Below are 21,624 nucleotides of genomic sequence, written 5' to 3'. Positions count from 1 at the left end.
TTCATTGGTGTATACACACGAGCATATGCACATGTACATGGGAGCAGGTCTGTGTACCATGTCAGTGCAAGAGCCCACAGAAGTCACAAAATGGTTTCAGATCCCCTGGAACTGGAGCTATATAGACTATTGTGAGCCTACAACAACAGCTATGTTCATAACCCCTGAGCCATCTCTCCAGCTCAAAGTTGCAGATAGTGTGAGACAAAGAAATCCCTTAGTAATTATCAGTACAAAGGCCTTCTCTCAATTTCAAGATCATTAGCTCCAATAGTGATACTTAATAAAAATGTCAACACAGCATTTCTGCCAATTACATTTGTGTTAAATATTTTATTTCTCTCTCTTCTATTCCCCCTTTCTCTTCTTTGATACAGAATTTTGGTATATAGGCCTAGGTAGCCTGGTACTTGCTATGCACCCCATGCTGCCTACCTTCTAACTTACGGAAATCCTCCTTTCTCAGCTTCACAAGTACTAGGATTGCAGATGTACAGCATCATACCAGCTTTTCAGAACTCTATGTATCTTGGTTATACATCTAAGCTAAGAAGCTTGTTACCTATGAATCTCTTAACTGACATTCAATCTGTTCTAGTGTACCTATGGCAGGCCATTAGGTTCTGGGGCCCTCAGCGTTGGTATAGAGAATATTAGGCTGAAACATTTTTCCTGAGTAAATTCTATGACATACCTAGAGACCATAAACAGTCAATTACTTGACCACTTCAATTTTGCTTGTTTGTTTAAATAACCACAGAAACAAGACTTTAAGAGCATGGAAACCTCAATCTAACTTTTATTTGAAGAATATAGGTACTTTGGGGACCTGAAAAACTTAAGGACTGTGCACAGAATAAAATTACTACACTAAAATACATTCAAACCTTTCTAAATACCAGTTTCTCATAAGAATGTCTTCAATGCTTAAAATAAGATGGAAAAGTGAGGGTGTGCTTGGTACCCTTTTTTAATCACACATCAGTGAACCTCGACTACAAACTACAGCAGAAATAAATCTCTGAAAAACACAAAAATTTACTAAAATTGTCCAGAACACAGCCTATGCTTTTTCTTTTCATACAGATTTCCAAGTACACAATTTCACTTTGCTATCTATACCTCTCCTAGAAATGGACATTAGTAAAAATTTAAACTATAGATTATTAAAAACTATTTTAATTTTAGACTATTCTTGAGAGGTCTGGAAACAAGTTATTGCTAGAATAATTGCTTTCTACATGAAAACAGCAAATTAAGTGAAAGAATGTTCAATATAACCTGCAAAGGGTCTCTAAACATAAACATTTATTTCTAGTACTGAATCTGAAACAAACTGCACACCTCTCTAAACAGGAGGTTGAAAAAGAATGAGAGGAAAGGCCTTTTAATAACAATGAAAAAAAGGATGAAATTGAAATCTGATTCTGTTTGCCAAAGCATTTACACACTTTAAAACCATCTAATTGTTATCACAAGACTGAATGAAAATTTAGATGCCTAACTCCATAGGCATGCACTTATTCACAATTTATAATGAATACTGTATCAGTATGATTGTCCTATTGTTAATGGTCAACTTAATGTAGAGGTTCTCAACCTTCTTAATGCTAAGATCCTTTGCTACAGTTAGTTCCTCATGTTGTAGTGATCCACCACCATAAAAAAATTTTCATCGCTACTTCATAACTGTAATTGTGCTCCTGTTACGAATCATACTGTGCTTTCTGATGGTCTTAAGCAACACCTGTGAAAAGGTTCTTTGACCAACCCCCAAAGGGGTCATGACCCATAGGCGAGAACCACCAACTTCATGGTAGCTACAATCTCCACTAACGAGAAAAAAATAGTTCAGAATGTTCTCCCTTCTCCCCTTTCAAGGTTAATTGCTTTGTTAAACAATAACACAAGTCCACACTACCTGTAATCACAACGTAAGACAGCAGTACAATATACAGAACTTGCTTTCTAAAAGTTTAATAAATTGTTTATTTTCAAAAGAACAGCAGGAGCTGGAGACAGCTGAGCTGTTAGGAGCATGCACTGCGCTCTTGCAGAAGACTCTGCTCTCTCGTTTGGTTCCCAGCACCCATGCTGGCAGCTCACAACTGCCTGTTACTCCAACTACAAGGGCTCAGACATCCTCTTCTGGCCTTTGTTAGCACACTTCGTAAACAAATAAATTCTTTACAAATTAACAAAAAACAAAGACTACATTATATGTCAAAAAGGTGTTAGTTTAATATATATGTGCATATAAAGCCAAGTATATTCAAATTTAAAATATAGCTAAGTTTACCACTGTTTAGTGCATTAAATATGGGCAGTCTACAACCTAGCAATTACAACTTTTCAATACGTACCCCAGAGAAACCTGTAACAAGTACATCATGAGAAAGCTTATGTTGAAAGATGCACTTGAGGTGGTAAAGGAAGGAAGGAGAATCATGTCTACACATTCTAATTGCCTTTAAAAAACACATTATTTTGTTTGAAGTTCATAATTACACAGTCACTGGATACAATCAGGAAATAGACTGAAACCTTCAACTCATGAAATAACAGGGTTTCTCAATCTCATCCAGCCAAATACATATATATCACAGATGAACTAAATTCAACTGCATTTACATCCCTGTTGAGTGGTAGAGAAAAAGGCATTAATCAATACTGCAGTTACATATGAAGATTTACCAACAATATTCTGCCCAAACTCATAGTATTTTCTCCAAAATACATATTCACCTATCCTTAGTCTCTTCTTGTCAAAGACTAGTTAGATTTTTAATCTAAATTAAAAGTTCCCGCATGTACTCTTATTAATTCCAGTAGTTTAACACATCTCTTGCAGAGGTTAACCAGAAAAGACAGCATTCACTATATGTAAAGTTAATTCTTTCAACAGTATTAAGGAACATAATACAAGTACAAGAAATAGCAATTCTGAGATACATCTAATTCTTTACTAATTTTTATACACTGACAAAATACTAAGTCAGAAAATATCGTATAAAAAAAACAGTGAGTGTTTGATTTTACAATTTATAACAGGGCTTAAGATTAATATACACTTCTATTTATTTGGCCCAAACTGATTCGCTAAAATATAATCAAAGCCCAAAATATCTTGTTTCTTAATTACTTTTATAAAGAATCTTAAGTAAAATCTCTAACTCAAGACTCTGAAATCAGTTTACACTAAATTAAAAACAACCGTAAGATATAATTCTAACAGCAATGCCCTGTCAAGCTGTAAGATCTGGGCCAAATTACAGAACATAATATGCAAGATCCCTAAGCTTTGAAGTGAAAAAAAAAAAAACAAAACACTATGACATCTATTCTGATTATTCCAGAGGTTGACATAAAGAAATCAAATAACCTGTGCTAAAATTCTCTGGAAAACATAAAACAAAAAACAGACAGGGATTCTATTAGCAGCAAGGAGGTTACACCCTCTAAGAGTCAGAAAGCTGTTTGACCTGCTCTTCCCATAGTTTTCTCCAAAGTATAAATTAAAATTTTTCAATTATAAAAGAACAAAAAGGCTGAGTAAAAAAACAATTAGAGGGAAATTACAAACAGGTAAATCTGTCTAAAGTAGTAGGAAAATACCTCAGTATGAAATAACCTATGAAAGGCAGAAGCAAATTTTTAAATGAAATAAAATCTTAAGAAATTAAATGCAGTAATTTATTACCTATGGTTAATGTTTATTCTCAGACTTACCTCTGCCCATTTAAGAATACAGGCCATACAGAAGACATGACTACAATTTTCTGGAAAACCAACTTCCTTCCCTAATAGGCAACTAAGACATATTGGACACCTGTCCACTTCATTGTACAATAAGCCAGAGGTATCAGCATTATTTCGGTTTTCTTCGCCTGTAAAGAAAAATAGTTGTTTTCAAGAGCCCCAAAACCAATAATTTATGGTTATAAGCAACACGGCTGCCTACATGCTCAAAGGGCCAGCCCTAATACTCTGCAATAAGATCTTAGATAAGTGACCAACATGCTCTGTAAGTTCAAATACACCAACATTTACTTTCTTTTGTGCATTGTGTGTGTGTTTACAGAAGGAGCAGGGAAACACTAGGAAACTGAATGTAGACCTTGTATATACTAAGCACATGCACTTCCACTTAGCTACATTCTCAATCAACTTTCTTATATATTTGGTGGGGGAAGGGAAACATAAATGAACCATAATTTAATTTTAAAGTATTATTTACCTGGTTCAAATTTTTTAAGTAAAAATAACTACAGTGAGAATTTTGGTGTCTTTAAAAACCCAGTTACGTCACGTGAATATGTTTTTGTTTTAATCCCAGGTGTGGGATATGGGGCTGCTTCAGATTGTCCACAGCAGCTGACTATCTGTCTCATGTATGCTAAAGATAAGTTTGATTCTGAGGACTCTAGAGAGGGTATACAAAGACCAGAGCTCCAAGAGAATAGGCACAGCTGTTCTTCCTACTGCTTCCTGTTCCTGCTGGTTTGTCAAATGGTCATGAGAAAAGAAATGATAAAAAGAAATTGAAGATATCCTGATGAGACAAAGATTGGACTTGCCCCAAGGAATTCAACGCCCCTAGTCAGCATGAAGTAGTCTAAAAAGATCTGTGTCCCCTCTCTCCACTAATCTTCTGTCTGCCCTATATAGTGTTGGCGTGTTGGAAAGGATTGGGGTGGAGAAAAAGGTAGAGATGTAAGAACCCAAATAAAATAGCTTTAAAAAAAAAAAAAAAAAAGCCTACAGATGACTATGGTGACAAACCTACTCATAAAACCCATCAATTTCCACCAAAACCAACAATAACTCTTAGGTTTCTTTTGTTACTCCACTATAATGTATGGAAAAGCAATTCCTTCCTCATCCTCACAGTTGAAACAGGGTTTCTCAGCCAGGTGCTGACTGTGCATGCCTTTAATGCCAGCAGAGTATTTGAAAGGCAGAGGCAGGTGGATCTCAGTTCAATCTCTCAGCCTGGTCGACAGAGTTCAATCCAGAACAGCCAGGGCTACACAGAGAAACCCTATCTTGAAGAATCATATTAAAAAAAAAAAAAAAGTTTCTCAATAAGGTAGGCTGGTTTCAGACTCCAGACATTCCTACCTCAGCCTCCAGGTACTAGGATTAGAGGGCTGAGCCAACAAGCCAGGATAAACCCTAATAAACATTCTTCCATATTTCTTTTCTTTCTTCACACAAACACCAGAATACTGCATATACTAATCTGCTTTTTAAAACAATTTACTAATAGACATTCATTTGTTTTAAGCCATTGGCTATGACAAACTATGCTGAGGATGGAGCCCAGAATACCACATGTCTGACAAGCACTCACCAATAAGTTTATATTGCAACATAATTATTTCACATTTCAAAAACTGTACCTACAGATCAATTCTTATAAAATGTAATTACTAGCCAGGTGGTAGTGGTGCATGCCTTTAATTCCAGAAGGCAGAAAGCAGAGGCAGGACAGTCAAAGCTACACAGAGAAACCCTATCTCAAAAAACCTAAAAAAAAAAAAAAAAATTCCTGGGTCAACATGTACATTTATAACGCGGGAAGAGACAGGCTAAATCTGCCTCTGTGGGCTCTGTATCAATTTAAACTCCTTATAGTCACCAACTTACAAAAAGCGTGTATACTGACTGGGTCATAAGCAAGCAATAGGAACTGCACAATTCAATATAACCTGGAGCCTTCCCAGCCAGTGGAAATCACTAATCTGAAAGATCAGTATTAAGCTAAGACACTCAAATGGGAGTTCAACATGGTTCCAGTGTAAATCTAGGACGAAGGAAATTCAAATTCTATAAAGAATAACTGAATTGGGCACTTAGGATTTCAGATTAAACTTAACAAATACAAACTAGTATTTAGGTATACAGACATACAATGCACGGAAAATGCCCAAACACATAAAATAAGCAAATAAATTTAAAAAAAGATTAACTTTAGAGGGAGAAAAAATACTGATGCTAACTATTAAAACTTTAAAAAAGAAGAACGGTCAAATAGCTCAGTCAATAATGTGCTTGCCAATTCCCAGGAAGCACATTTTAAAAGCATCTGCTGGCCAAGTAAAGCACGCTTGTAATCCCAGTGCTGAGGAGGCAGAGACAGACCAATCTCTGGAGCTTGCTAGCCAGTCAACTTGAAAAGTCCCAGGTCAATGAGAGACCTTGTCTCAAAACAAAAATAGTGAATGGCGACTGAGAACAACACTCCAAACACCCAGGCTTGTCTTCTGGCCTCCACACATTTATGCACATGTACACATGTGCCTGCAAAGGAAGGAAAACACACACCACACACACACTCTCTCTCTCTCTCTCCTAAACCAGGACAGGGCAAAACAAAAAAAGCAACAATTCAACTAAAAATGCTCAATGAAAACATGAGAAGGAAAAGTGTGTAATTCTTCTGTAGTTTGTTTCAGAATATAAAATAAAAAAACTAGAGACCTTAATATTGTCTAGTGACAATATTTGACCTTCAACACATAGGCTTTGTAAAAACAGTTACCTCCCACATCTTCACACTCCTGATCACCCACATTATGATTATACACAGATTTCTTCTTCATCTCTCCTTGGGAAGAAGTTTCCTATAAGATAAATTGTAAGAAAACGTTTATGTTTGCCATCTCCAAATTATGTCAATTTTAAAAGATTTTTAACTGTAATAAATCATTTTACACATAAAGAATGAGCCAAACCAATCAGTCTGAGGACAGCCCAGTCCTCTTGTTAAAATCATGGACTTATCTACTATTACCTGTGAAGGGTGCATGTTTCAGTTCAGGTGCAGCTGGCAGAGGACAGCTGTGTAGAGAGCTGTTTTTTCTTCCCACCTTTTAGGTGGGTTCTGAGGGTTGCACTCAGGGGCAAGGTTGTGCTACAAGTGCCTTTACTCAATTAAGCCAGCTCACCTACTCAATAATCCAGTATCCTTTTACAGTATGTACATCAAGAAACAAAGAGTTGCTTAATTGACAGGATCTAGAAATCACCATGGAAACAAATCTCTAGATATGTCTGACAGGAATTACCTAGATTAGGTTAAAGTGGGAAGAACACCCTAAATGAATTTGGGCTGCAGTATGCTCTGTATTATATAAAAAACGATGCATGATCCCTGCTTCCTGGCTTTAGAATCAATCTGGCCTCCTGCTCATGCCACTTCACCTTCCCCCATCATGATGGAGTCTACCCCCTTAAATTCTAAGCCAAAATAAACTCTTCCTTCAATTCCTTCTTCTCAGGTATTTTGTCTCAATACCTAAAGAAATACCTAAAGAAGTTTTATATAACTATTAATTACCAAGGGTTAAGTGATAAATTCCATAACACAGGCCTAAGTAAAACCGAAGCCTATGGAAAAGAGATCAACTTAAAATGGAATTATCTGGTAATCTGAGGTAATATGTGGAACGTATAATATTCAAGGAAAAAAAAAAACACAGAGAGAAAATACATTCACAGAAAATCTACACAAAAACCCCACACAGCATCTGTAGCCACATGTTGCTTCCCTATCATCACCTTCCGCAGAGCAGGGTATTTGTTCAAATCAATGAACCTGGCTTGATAGCATATTACCATTCAAAGCGCACAGTTTCTACAGAGTACACTCAGGGTCTTGCACACTCAAGGATTCTGACATATGTAAGACCGCTATTCACCGTTTACAGCTGTGGTGTCTCTAGGTAGGTTCACTGCCCTACAGCTCAGTTGTGTTTTCTGCCTATTCATTTCTTCCACTCCAAGTCCCTGAAAACTACGGATCTTTTTAACTGTCCCCATAGTTCTATCTTCGCTAGAATATTATCTGGTTACATAGCTTATATCCTTTTTTCAACTGTTTCTCTTAGTAAAACATGCACTGAGGTTCTCTTTTTCCCAGCTTATATAATTGTATAAGACAATGAGGTTCAATGTGGTATTTTCCTAAATGTCTACTTCACGCTGTAATGATCATATTCAACCCCCTTCGTTCCAACCTTTATCTTCCCACTAACCCCTATCCTCTTTCCTAACAGTCCCCTTCTGGTTTTATATGCCCCTTACCCCACTTTTCCCAAAACCACATGAGTGAAAACATGTGAATCTGGCTTTTCTCACTTCACATGACTTCCAGATCCATCCATTTTCCGTAACTTCATTTTTCTGTTATCATCTCTAACTCAAATGACAAAGTCAAACCTAAAACCCTTAAATTTTATTTTTAAATCAGTAATTCCGATAATGCTTGTAATGTCACTTGAAGAGAACACTGTATGTACAGAAAAGAATTCACATTTAGCACACTAAGCATTATGTCTATTAAAGACAAAAAACAAAAGACCACTGAAATGTTATTTATTTCATAACCAAACACAAGCAAAAGCAAAAGAAACAAGAGAAAAAGGTATTCTAGATGACAGTATAGGAGAAGATTTGTTGATTTCTGTTGTTGTTAAATCCTCTTCTAATCAAAACAGGCCAATGAAGAACTAAGTGTAATTCCTTCCTCCCCACCAACCTTCCAACAAAAAAGGAAAACAGATAACTACACAGGGCACAGGAAATAAACAAATCTGTCTTATTTCATTTGTGCCGCAAAATTACTTGACATTGTGTTCTCCATAAAGAATTGAAACCTATTCCTCACAGTGCTGTTCTGGAAGAGCTGTATTTGGTAAAGGGTAGTTCTTGCTTCTAAGCTAGTGCTTTATTGTAGTGGCCTCACATGGCATAATGGACTGATGGGCAAAAGTGGCCCAGCTAATCAGGCCTTTCCTACCCTTTAATAAGAGGTAACCAATCCCACCCAAGGGGGCACAATACACATGCCCTAATTGCCCCAAGTCTCCACCTTGTAAGACCACTATACTGGGAACCAAAAGATGCAACATGAAAACTGATGGAGACACACATACTTAAAACTACAACTAAATCCAAGCGCTCAAGATTAAAATTAATGACAATAAGTGATCAAATCAAATGATTCTAACGAATGAGTATAAACTTCATCTACAATAAGAGGGAAACAAAAATGCTCAAAATGCTGTTTCTGAATTGTACTTTATTCTTTTTAGACAAAACTTCTAAATCTTTTAAGTTTTAACTCCAGAACTATTCTCTCTCTCTCTTTAAACAGTTATTTTTAAAAGGTTTCTTGATACATGATCACCTTCGCAGCAATCCCTTAAAAAGTGATACCCATTGCTACAATAAATAAACTTTAGAAAAAGCCATTTTACATTGTAAATAAGACTTTCTCTTCTTTGTAGGCTATGTGAATTCCTTAAACTCCTCTTCCTAATTACCTCAAAATAAATGTATTTTATTATGTTCTTTAAATGTGTCCTTAACTCAATATTTCACATTCCTTAAATAAGCATTTGACAATTGAACTCCTATGAAATGCAATTATTCTAAGCCAGATATCATCATATAACATACTACATAAACTTTAAAAAAAAAATAAACCACTACATTAGTACTAGGAATATATACAGATACTAAATTTTTCTACTTAGCATACTCGTTAAAAATGTTACATACAAGTGCCACTAATCTGGATTTCTGGATAAGATTTTCCTATTACTTTTAGCTAGCTACTACTTCCTAACAAGTCATAAATTATCTCCCTGACCTCCTTTAGTGATCAAGAAGACATCTCCATTTTACATGAAATTAAGGAACTAACAGAGCAGAACAGATGCTGATCCATGTCTTTCAAACAACCAAAGCTAAATAAATTTCTCTCATTCACTACCCAGCTCAGGTATGACTAATAAACATCCAACAACACAGAATAACAGCTCTTTATAGCATTTAAATACCTATGTAAAACCACCATTTTACATAAGTATATTAAATTAATACAATGATGATAACAAATAGCCATCTCTTGTCCTATTCCCTTTATTTTGTTGACTCTCAAACCCTTTCAGTACAAAAATAATGTGAAAATTGGTAACTAAATCAAAACAGTCCTGTTCACCAAGCTCCAGCACGCCACAAGCATTTGTCACCCTCAGAGCACAACAGAAAACAATAAGCTGCTAACGGTGACACAGCAGCCACGGGGAGGATGCAGTTAGGTGGCCTACTTTAGTACTTGCCTAGCATGCAGAGAAGCAAGGAGGAGGGGAGTGGGGAAGAAAATCTTAGTTTGCAGACAGGTAGTGGTGGTGGTGGTGGTACACACTTTCAATCCCAGCACTTGGGAGGCAGAGGCAGGGCAATCTCTGAGTTCAAAGCCAGCCTGACCAGCTAAGGCTACGCAAAGAAATCCTGTCTCAAAAAAAAAAAAAAAAAAAACACAAACACAAAAAAAACCCCACAAAAACAACAACAACAACAACAGCTTAGTTTGCAGTATCTTTGCCATAGGAAAAAAATTTAATTAAAAAAAAAAAAGGCCAAATTTTGTAAAACATGTCTCTAATCCTAGCCCAAGGAGACTGACGAGAGGGCCACCAATGCAAGGCCACCAGAGGTGATGGGGGAAAGGGAAGGACAGTAATGGGGGTTTGTCTTAGGTTCTGCTTGGGAAGGTATGCTGAGGTCTAATAAGATCGGGCATGCATTAAGCCTCTCCCCTCGCCCTGGCTCAATGATTTATAAATTAATGGGTTATATACTAGACTAAATATACAGTTTTGTTAGTAGAGTGTCTAGCATGTATGAAGGCCTGTGTTCTTTTTTTTTTTTTTTTTTTTGAAGGCCTGTGTTCTAATCCCAGAATCACATACCAAGCCTGTAATCTTAGTGTTTGGGAGGTAAAGACAGGAAGATTTAAGTTCCAGGTCACCCTCAGTTACACAGCAAGTTCAAGACCAACCTGGATAATTCTGGCTTAGAAAAAATACACTAATAGTTTACTTTTTGAAAAGTCTAACACAGATCATAAAATTTTTTAGAGGTCACAAAATATTGTGAACTAATTCACTACTAAATATAATCTTACTATCAATGTTACAGATTGTGAAGTGGGTTTTCAAATTAAATCTGGTCAGTCTTTCACTATGTTCATTATGACTTCAACAGCCTTTGGTGAAAAGTAGTAAGGCATATTTGCTAGAATAAGATATGGCAATAAAATGTTAATAGGAACAGGACAGAAAAGTGAAAACTGAATTAATTCATTCCTAAAACAAAATATTCTAAGTGATGGGATAATTCAGACAACACTCTACAAATTGGGGTGATCCTTTTGTACATTGTCTTTGCATTATTCAAATGCTGATTTCTTTATAGGCAGAGATATAATTAAGGCCCAACTTTGGTATTGTTATACTTTTGGCTGCATCATGTTTTGTAAGCACTCTCTCCAACACCTTCTGACTGGTTTAATAAAAAACTGACAGCCTATAAGCTGTAAAGAATTTTAATTCAGAACATGGCTGTTTTGGCAAGAGATCACATCCAAAGACCTTCCAGGTCTGTGTGATCCAGTAGGAATACAGACACACTTTTAATCGAGGCATGCAGATCTCTGAGTCCTACTGCAATCCTGTTCAGGGAGTTCCACTGAGTCAGTGGGTTAAGAAGCACTGAAGTGGAGTTCGTGGCAGTTTGGTTCATAGAATTCAGAGGCAGTCTTTACCCTGGGGAGTTTTACAGAGAGAGGCAGAGAGAGAACAAGCTAGTCACAGGTGAAGACAGAACAAGCCAAATATCAGAAAGAAAAAGAAAGGGTAATCCTTTTCAGCAGTCTCAGTCAGAGGCTAAAAACATTCTAAGCCTCGATTAGATGGTACAGAGGCTAGAGGCTTCCAGGACTAGGCCTATGTTAGCAGACATAAGCCTCAGAAATGACACTTCAGTCAGGCAAATAAAAATTACTTTTACAGATAGCAAAGACAGGAAAGGAAGGTGGGACTCTGGGAAAGAATCAGAGGCAGAAAGAGTTGCCAACCAGCCACAGAGGAAAAAACAGGTGCCAAGACTGAGGAAAGGTAACTAGCCACATGGCAGAATGTAGATTAGTATAAACGGGACAGTTAAGAGCTAGTCGGGGAACAAGCCAAAGCTAAGACCAAACTTTAAAAAATACAGAAAGGTCTCCATGTCATTATTCAGAAGCTGGCACTCCAAAGACAGTTCAGCTATAACTGGCACCAAACGGTTCTAATAACCAATATATTATTAATCCAAGTTCCTTAAATGTGTATCAAAGCAAACCCTAAATAATGAGTCCCTTAAGGTTCAAAAATCCATACCGCCAAAACAAAATATCTTTTTTTAAAAGTTTTTATTTATTTATTTTAGAGATGGGGGCATTGCTATATAGAAAAGATAATCTTTTCAACAAATGAAACTGAAAAAACTAGACTTCCAAATGTAAAAGCAACTAGATCCATCTTTTACCCTATACAAAATCATCTCAAAATAGATGGGAGAATCAAAACGGATCTTAATATGAGGTTTCAAAGGGCTAGAGCAGTGGTTCTCAACCTTCTTAATGCTGTAACCCTTTAATACAGTTCCTGATCTTGTGGTGACTCCCAAGCATAAAATTATTTTTGTTACTACTTCATAGTAGTTATTTTGCCACTGTTACAAATCAGAATGTAAACGTCTGATGTGCAGGATTACCTTGTGTGTGACCCCTGTGAAAAGGTCATTTGACCACCCCCACCAAAGGGGTCATGGCACATAGGTTGAGAACTGGTGTGCTAAAGGAAAACATAAGCATAACACTTCAAGACATAGGCATGGGCAAGGACTGCTCTGAAAAGGCCTTCAACAGCACCAGAAATAATCTCAAAATTTAATTAACAGGATCATAGGAAAGTAAGAAGCACAGCAAAAACAAACAAACAAACAAACAAATCAATGAAATGAAAAGAAAGTCTTCAGAATTGGGGGTGATAAATCTTTGCCAACTAACCACATGGAGGATTATACCTAGGATACACAAAGACCTGCAAAGTTTAAACACCAAAAGAACCAAATCATCAAGTTACCAATGGGACAATGACATAAATAAATAAACAGCTCTCAAAAGAATCTCAAGTGACCAACAAATGCTTGAGAAGTGTCTACCATCCTTGGCAATCAAAAAAATATCATTCAGGAAACAAATGACAACAAACACTGGCCAGGGTTTACAAAATGCAGAACCCTTATTTATTGATGCTAGGAATGTAAACATGTACAGCCAATATAGAACTCCATATGGAGGGACATCAAAACGGAACCACCCACAAAAACCTACCACATAACCCAGTAACACTACTCTCAACTACATCCCAAGGACTCCTAAGTCAACATGCTGAAGAGGTACTACTTACTCGTCCATGTTGACAGCTACATTATTCACATTAGTGAAGAATGGAGCAAGTACTGATGTTCACCAACAAGACAACTGAAAAAATACAGTACATATACAGAGTGGAATTCATGCAGTCAGTCATTATGAAAAATAAAATGGCATATGAAGGAAAATGGATGCAACTGGAACCATCATGTTAAGTAATATAAATTAGTTTTAGACAAATAGCATGTTTTCTCCCTATTTGGAATATTAATTTGAGTGTTTGTGTGTCTCTACATGTCTTCACAGGTCAAACTAGAAAGGGAATCAAGACATGAAAAGATCTAAAGGAAGCAGGAATAACTAGCTCTTAACTGTCCCATTTATACTAATCTACATTCTGCCATGTGGCTAGTTACCTTTCCTCAGTCTTGGCACCTGTTTTTTCCTCTGTGGCTGGTTGGCAACTCTTTCTGCCTCTGATTCTTTCCCAGAGTCCCACCTTCCTTTCCTGTCTTTGCTATCTGTAAAAGTAATTTTTATTTGCCTGACTGAAGTGTCATTTCTGAGGCTTATGTCTGCTAACATAGGCCTAGTCCTGGAAGCCTCTAGCCTCTGTACCATCTAATCGAGGCTTAGAATGTTTTTAGCCTCTGACTTTCTTTCTAACTAAAAGAAAGGGAACTAGATGAAGGAGACAGAAAAATGGGGGAAGGTTGTTAGGAAGAGGAATCAATGAGAACAAAGTATAAGACAGACACATACATGCCAGATAGAACTTAATATTTTGTATGCAACCTTAAAAAAATAAGATTATTTCTAAGTCCAACAATAACTATAAAAGGGAATATACCTCTATCAAGTTTAAAAACATTTCTATCATCCTAAGAGAAGCTACTCCCTCTCAAGATGTACCTCCTGAGTGCTGGGATTACAAGCATATGCCACCATGACAGGCTCATCATAGGGTTTTCAAGTAAATGATAGCTTGCAAATTTTATTGAAGTTATTGATACCTATTCTCCTTTAGAAAACTAGCTTTACAGAAATATTTTCTTACAGGCATTCAAAATATTGCTGCAAGTGTTATTTACAACAAAATACTATATAATTTGTAAGTTTCATTGCTCTGGGAATTTTCAAAACAACGTGTTGCCATAATTACTTTTTAATGTTTTCATTTACTTTAAACTGCTGTGTTAGTCATGGTTTTGAACCTGACATTAGAATATAAATGGTCAATGTAGATTAAGATACTGTACCCTTTTCCTGTATATGGAGAGAAACAAGATACAGAAAATGAAAAAACTGCATATGTAAAGTGTCAAATGTTTGATATAGGTAAAAGGAGGGGTTAACAGTTGACTAATTAAAGAAAAAAGTGTTTTAAAACATTTTCAGGGTTAATTCAGTTAAATTTGCTTAAGAAAGCAGCAGGTCCAGGCCAAAAACAAAACAAAACAAAACAAAAAGATATGCAATGAAAACTGCTGGCTTTGAGATTAGCACAACAGCAAACAAGAAAAAAGTACAGAAAACTTGATAGAGAAAGAGGAAAGAGCACTGATGACCATAGAGAGCCTGATTTAAAACTAAGCTTTTCAATGGTATGAATCATGCTTTATCCTAGACCTAACTAACAGTCAAAAGGAAACAGAACCAACACGAATCATTAAAAGATGAATGCAATGAGTGGTTTGTAGCTGACCTTTGCAACTCTGTGGGCTCTTCTTTTTCCCACCCTTTACCCCCCCCCTTTGGTTTTACCCCCCCCCCCACACACACAAACACTAGATAGGAGAGAAACAAGGATAGATGGGAGAGGAAACAGGGAAATCCCTGAGCCTAATGTCTTTACTTTTGTTCCTTCTTTAATCATGGCTACTAACAAACCACAACCAACCTCCCTAAAAAACAACCAACAACACCGCCTATCAGGACTCTTAGCACTTTTGTACCCTCTGAAAAATTCCCAGAATCTCAAAAGTCACACAATCCCAGAAACTATCTGCATCTGGCAAAACCATGCTTCTTCTGCTAGAGCAAGAGGCAAATCATAGTCAGCTGCGGCAGACAGCCCAAAGAAGCCCCCATCACTTCACCTGGGATTAAAACCAAAGCATATTTTAATAGTATTTCTGTATCTTTTAAAGAGACCAAAATTCCAGATTTCTCACTACACTGATTCACAACCACTGCTTATGACCCTTTGATACAGTTCATGCTGTGGTGACCCCATCATAAAATTATTTTGTTGCTACTTCATAACTGTAATTTTGTTACTGTTGTGAATGTAATGTAGACGGCTGATATCTGACACGTGACCCCCAAAGGGGTCATGACCCACAGGTTAAGAACCACTTCACTGAGCACTCAGGACATGTCTTAACTGTCAAACTGCTTGCCTTACAAGCCCTGGACCTGAGTTTGATTCTCAGATTTGTGTGATGAGTGAGTAAATTACATTAAGCAAGAACTGTTTTGAAGATTTTCCCCCTGGTGTTAAAATACAAGCACCCTTTCCCACATTGTTAAACCCTTATGTTTTGTTTGCTCACAGCTGAAAGTTGAGAACATATACAACAAAGCACTTTTCAAATAAAGGACAATAGTTCATGGTATGCAAGATCCCCAACTTTTTCTTCTCTTCTCTTTCTCACACCCCCAAGTCTTCGACATACTCAAAGCAACTGAAAAGAAAAGCTACAGAAACTACACTAAAGGACTTTCAGTGCCCAAACCTGGACAACTGAAGATAAATATCAAGTTTGTTAACAAAGGGCCTTTAATCTCAGAATACTTTCCTTCAAAATATCTATTAGTTACTAAAAAGAGTTAAGGATTTTTCTAGGTTAAGAGTATAAAAAGACATTAGAGTGAAATGTAAACCAGAATGCCTTTGTTACAGAACTAATTACAGCCCGGAGTGGTGGCATACCCCTGTAATCCCAGCACTCGGGAGGCAGAGGTCAGCCTGGTCTAAAAAGTGAGTGTAGGACAGCCAGGAGTTTTAAACAGTGAAATCCTGTCTCAAAAACACAAAAGCCAACAAACAAACAAAAACAACAAAATTACTAAGGAAATTGACAAAACATGAAGTCTGAGGTTAAATGCTGGTAATATACCAAGATTAATTATTTGACCTTGATATTTACATTTCAAGTACGTAAGAGAGCTGGGAGCCTTTAATCCCAGCACTTGGAAGGCAGGGCATCTGTGAGTTTGAGGTCAGCTTGGTGTGCACAGTGAATTCTGGAATAGTCAGAACTACATAGTGAGACCCTTCTCTTGAAAATAAAACAAAAAACAAATTAACAATAACTAACAACAACATATTAGAAAGTCCTTGTCCTTGTATTCATTTAAGATAATTAAGATTTCATCTACACTGAATCTCAGTGGTTCAGGGTTTTTAAAAAAATGCTTAAACTAGATTTAACAAGTCTTCTGAAAGTCTGTGATTGTTTAAATGACCCACAGAATTTACAGCATCTAAAAGTCGTATATAATTAAAGCAGTATGTTTAGGGCAGTGGTTCTCAATCAGTGGGTTGTGATCCCTTGGGCAAACCTCTATCTCCAAAAAAGATATTTACATTACAACTTGTAACAGTAGCAACAAAAACAATTATATGTTTGGGGGTCATCAGGAGGAACTATATTAAAGGATCACAGCATTAGGAAGGTTGAGACCCGCTGTTTTAGAGTGAGCATTTTCACTTTTCTTTTTTTGGAGGGGGGCTAGAGATAGAATCCTTGCACCTGTTAAGCAAGTCTCGAACACTGAACTACATCACCAAGCCTGTCGATTCTACTTTTTGTAAGACTGTTTTTATGTCTAGGAGATTCTCAATGACATCTAATCTATAACCACCATGGCTCTGTCAGGTAACCACTCTTTCTAGTCCCCCAGTTACACTGGCCAGACTCAGAGAAATGCCTTCCAGGAAGCAATGATGTACGTGTTGGAAGGATAACTGATATAATGTCTATCTATAAGCCAACATCAGATAGTCCCAAATAAAGATATGAAGCTAATACTTAATCACTCTAATACTTAAGTCATTTAATCTCTCTAGAGAATCAAAAGTCATTTCTGTGAAACAGACTAATATATTTAATATTACAAAGCTGCTGAATGAAATTTACACAATATCTACAACTAAAAGGTAAACTATCTACAAAAGTACAAAAGATTGGCTAACAATAACTATTTAATAAACATTAGGTGTCTTCTATAGTGTGGGTAAATAATTTCTTACACTGATTTCAGTACTTTTAGAACCAGTCCAGCAATTACACAAACACCAATGGGGGGGGCCTTAATACTTGCTCAATAAGCCAGTGAGTGTCATACTGTCATAGCCAACTAAAGTGCAAATCTCATCTAGGCCCTTGAGACACTGTGGCTTCTGTAACGACACATTCAACTCCTGCTTCTCTGACCTTCATGGTGTTCTCTGGGAGCTCACATTCTCCCAGTAAACTTTTTAAGGCTACTGTGTTTCCATTCCCGGGCATCTCTCTTAGTTATAGTCCCTCCCCTGGGCAATTTCACCCACGTCTACTGTTTCACTTACCTATTCAAGGTTCTTCATCTCATCCCCATTACTGCTAAAAAGCCTCCAAATTTATCTTCCCATATCCACTATTGCTGCTTCTCCTTCTTTTCAAGACATTTCACCAGAACTCCAGTTCTACCTACCCTACAGACCTACCAAAAATACAACCAACATAGCTTCTAAAGTAACTTTTCTTTTTTAAACAGAAGGTCAGTTACACCACTTTGCTTTTCAGCTAAGTACTCGAGGGTTTCTATGTTTTGACAAATGACAGAGTCAAGGTCATAAAATGACACTCTTCATTTTAAAAGGACTCCTGGGCTAGAAAGATAACTCAACAGTAAAAAGCACTTGCTGTTCAATAATGAAGACCAGAGTTCAGGTGCCAGCACCCATGTGAAATGGCTCACAAACAGTTGTAACACTGAAGTTTTAGCCTCTGCAGGCACCCAACCACATTTGTGAACACTTAAGAGAACATACATGCATCAACAACAAAAGAAGTTGACTCTTTATGTGAACATGGTCTAAATGCATGAATGTAAACGTTAATAAACTTTAAAAACCATAAAACTAGCTTGTCACAACAGAAAGCATACAAATCCACTAAAATTCATCATTTTCCTACTACAATGCTGAACATTGTTCACATTTTTAGGAGTAAATCATTGACAAAATGACAATCTCTGGGCCAGTGAGATGACTCAGAAGGTAAAGGCACCTGAGACAAGTCTGGGGATTTGGTCTGATCCCTGAGTTCCATAAGAAAGAATCTACTTTCCCAAGAATGACATCCAGTCATGGGCTGTATGCACACATGCACATTCAATATAAATAAAGGTAATAGGGGAAAAAATAAGACAAAACCTGATCTCATGAAAGCTGCATTAGGCTAAAAAACACAATAAACTTGCTAGTAAATGAACAGCATTATGTTAGAAAGTGATAAAATGTCATGGGGAAACTGGCATAAAACAGCATGGGAACATGGGGAAAGGGGTGTTGTTGCACATGAACAGTCAGAGAACACCTCAGTAGCACTGGAGAAATGCACTTGGAGAAAAGGCCAGAGGATGAAGACTGCCACAGTGAGAACTATGGATTTACTGGGACTAAGAAAGCAAGCCATTCGAAAAGTTAAATAACATGATCTAATACAAAAGGCTCATTCTGGCTGCTGAGCACTAAATACTGTGAGTTAACAAAAATAAGTGGTGGTGGTGTTATTCGGGGAGTTACTTTCCAAGTAAGAGACGGTTCTTTTAAATTCTTACACTGAAATTCTACTGTGCCATAACTTAAAACGACAAAATCCAAAGGTAATCCTTAGAACTAAAATGATATAGAGTTTATTTTTTCAATTCATTTATTACCATTGTGCTGCGGTGGTGCACTCATGCTGAGACCAGAGAACAACTTCCATCTTCACGGGCATGAGTTCCAAGGACTGAACTCAGGTGGGTAGTGTCAGGCCCACAGAGGCCTCCCACTAGGCCATGGTACTGGCTATTATAACTCTACAGTTTACTACAGTCACCACTGCTCAGATGCGAAACAAAGTGCAAGGTGAGAAAGAGACTATTAAGAGTTTAAGTAGGGGGACAAGATGGCTCAGCAGTGAGGAGCACTTGCTGCTCTTCCAGAGGATCACAATTCAGTGCCCAATAACCACAATGGTGGTTCACTCCTGCCTGGAACTCCAGGAGACCCCACACCTTCTGGCCTCCATGGATATACACAAATAAATAACTTTTTCTTTTTTTTTTTTTTTTTTAATGATCCAGGTTTTAAAGCTAGTGTAACTGCAATCCCAGCAATTGGGAGGCGGAGGCAGGAGGATCAGAAGTTCAAGGCCAGCATGAACTATATAAAACTTTATCTGCTTTTCAGGGGGCAAGATACGGGATGCTGGGCTGTGAGTGACTATCACTTTATAACTAGCTTATTACTGGGAGGCACACTACACTCGTGGAATGGTGGTCCCTACACCAGGCTGATGGGTAGTGACCATCACAATTCAAGACTAAGGGGGCTGCTGATGCTGAGTCAACAACAGCATGCTAAGTGCGCTTTGTCTTAATTTCCTGGCTAACAGGACACATTTTCATGAAAACTGCTGGTAAACTGGTTACTGCGCAAGGATGATAGAAAAGCTGAGTACACCCGATAGGCGGCCCAGAAGGGATTCCAGGAAGAAAACTCAATTTTGCATTTTCTTTCCTATTTTTCTCCTTGGTCATATTGAAGAATGTCTTTTCAGTGTAAACATACTTACAGAAAGGCAACATTTAAGTTTTACTCAACTAAAAACTTAAAATGTACTTCAATCTGGAAGACAACTATAATGACTGTTTAGTTATTTGTGGGCGGGGCCAAAAAACAGCTAAAATGAAGCTACGTTAAAAACGGCTAATTTTTGAAAAATTAACTGCAAGAAGGGCAGTGGTGGCACCCGCCTTTGATCCCAACACTGAGGAGGCAGAGGCAGTTGGATCTGAGTGTGAAGCCAGCCTGGTTTACAGAGCAAGTTTCAGGTCCGCCCAGGATACAGAGAATTTGTCTCAAAAAAGGAAAAAGAAAAAAAAACAAAAGAACGAAAGAAAAAGAAAGAGAAAGAAAGGAAATGACTGACTAAACAAAATGCAAATTAATTCATATAATCTGACAGACTAATATAAAAGGATATTTTCAAAATTTCATTTCTCCTGTCTAATTAGGTGAAACAACAATACAAGAACTACCAACTTTTTCCTTCCGGTTTTAAATAATAGTAAAATGATTAAACCAAAACCCAAAGAAGGGGGGGGGGGAAGCATGGTATGGAGAGACAGGATTACACAGTAAAATTTTACTAAAATTACTGGTAAAATACAAAGACCAAGAATCTATTGCCTTCACTGTTCTGCTGCTGCAGGAAATAATCATATGAGTTATTTTTTCCTTTAAAATGAGAAGACTCAAGTTCATAAGCTTTTCCCAAAATTCAGAGAACACGAACCAAGCTGGGGGAAGGAAGTTTAGTGCTTCCATCTATTAGTCAAGGCACGCTAAAAACTTTTTCATTAGTTAATGCTTAAATATCTTAGTGCACTGCTTATACAAAGATAGTATCCAAAACGAAACAAGCTTGACCAGACACAGGAAGACTACAGTAAGGCTGTAGTTTTACACGGTTAACACGTAAAACTTCCATTATGTATTGTTTACTACATCACATACGAAGATGATTACATACTCACGTAATACAGTGTTATACATATTAACAGACTTCACCATTTCAATCCAGGAATGTTTCTCCTCAATTACAACCAGGTGTCTTTTTGATTAATTTTTCGAGATACGTGCAAGACGGCCGCGCATCTGCAAACAACCTTTCCAAAGGCACGGACTCCCCAGATCTAAGGCGGGCTGAGTGACCAGCCTCGGTTTCGACCCCCGGGCCGGTGACTCCGTGGTCAGCCCAGGCAGCAGGTTTCCAAACCGAGGCGGGGGTGGGGAGGCGGCCGCGGAGGGCAGCGGAGGGGAAGGCCCGGGCCAGGCGCCGGCTCTTCCTCATTCGGGCGCTGGGGAGGTCACAGCCTAGCGAAGTTTGGTTTCCCGAGCGCGGCCGGGAGGCTCGGCGCTCAACGCGAACTCCGGGGGTGAAGCCGCCAGCCTGGGAGCGCCCGGAAGCCCGGGCGACACGTTTCCCCCGGGGCGGGGGGGGCGCCTGCGGCCCTGGCCGGGAGCCCCTTCCCGCCGCCGCCGCCGCGCCGGCCCCGCGCCTAGGCCCCGCGCCGGAGCGGGACCTCCG

At 37.9% G+C, this 21,624-nt stretch overlaps 1 protein-coding gene across 2 annotated transcripts in view; it reads right to left on the bottom strand.

Moving 5' to 3' along the window:
* Scaf11 (SR-related CTD associated factor 11) overlaps positions 1–21,624 on the bottom strand; it is a 50,070-nt gene that overhangs the window by 27,765 nt on the left and 681 nt on the right. For both annotated transcript variants that reach the window (XM_055626955.1, XM_055626956.1), the window contains exons 2-3: positions 6,545–6,626; positions 3,730–3,887 (exon numbers count right to left, since the gene is read on the bottom strand). In XM_055626955.1, the coding sequence (XP_055482930.1) occupies positions 3,730–3,887; positions 6,545–6,605 (219 nt within the window). In that variant the 5' untranslated portion in view covers positions 6,606–6,626. The remainder of the gene's footprint in view (positions 1–3,729; positions 3,888–6,544; positions 6,627–21,624) is intronic.

This window comes from Psammomys obesus, unplaced genomic scaffold, assembly GCF_907164565.1.
Source record: "Psammomys obesus unplaced genomic scaffold, mPsaObe1.curated_primary_1811, whole genome shotgun sequence".
Classification (NCBI taxonomy): domain Eukaryota; kingdom Metazoa; phylum Chordata; class Mammalia; order Rodentia; family Muridae; genus Psammomys; species Psammomys obesus.
This window is presented reverse-complemented; position numbering and strand designations above follow the sequence as displayed.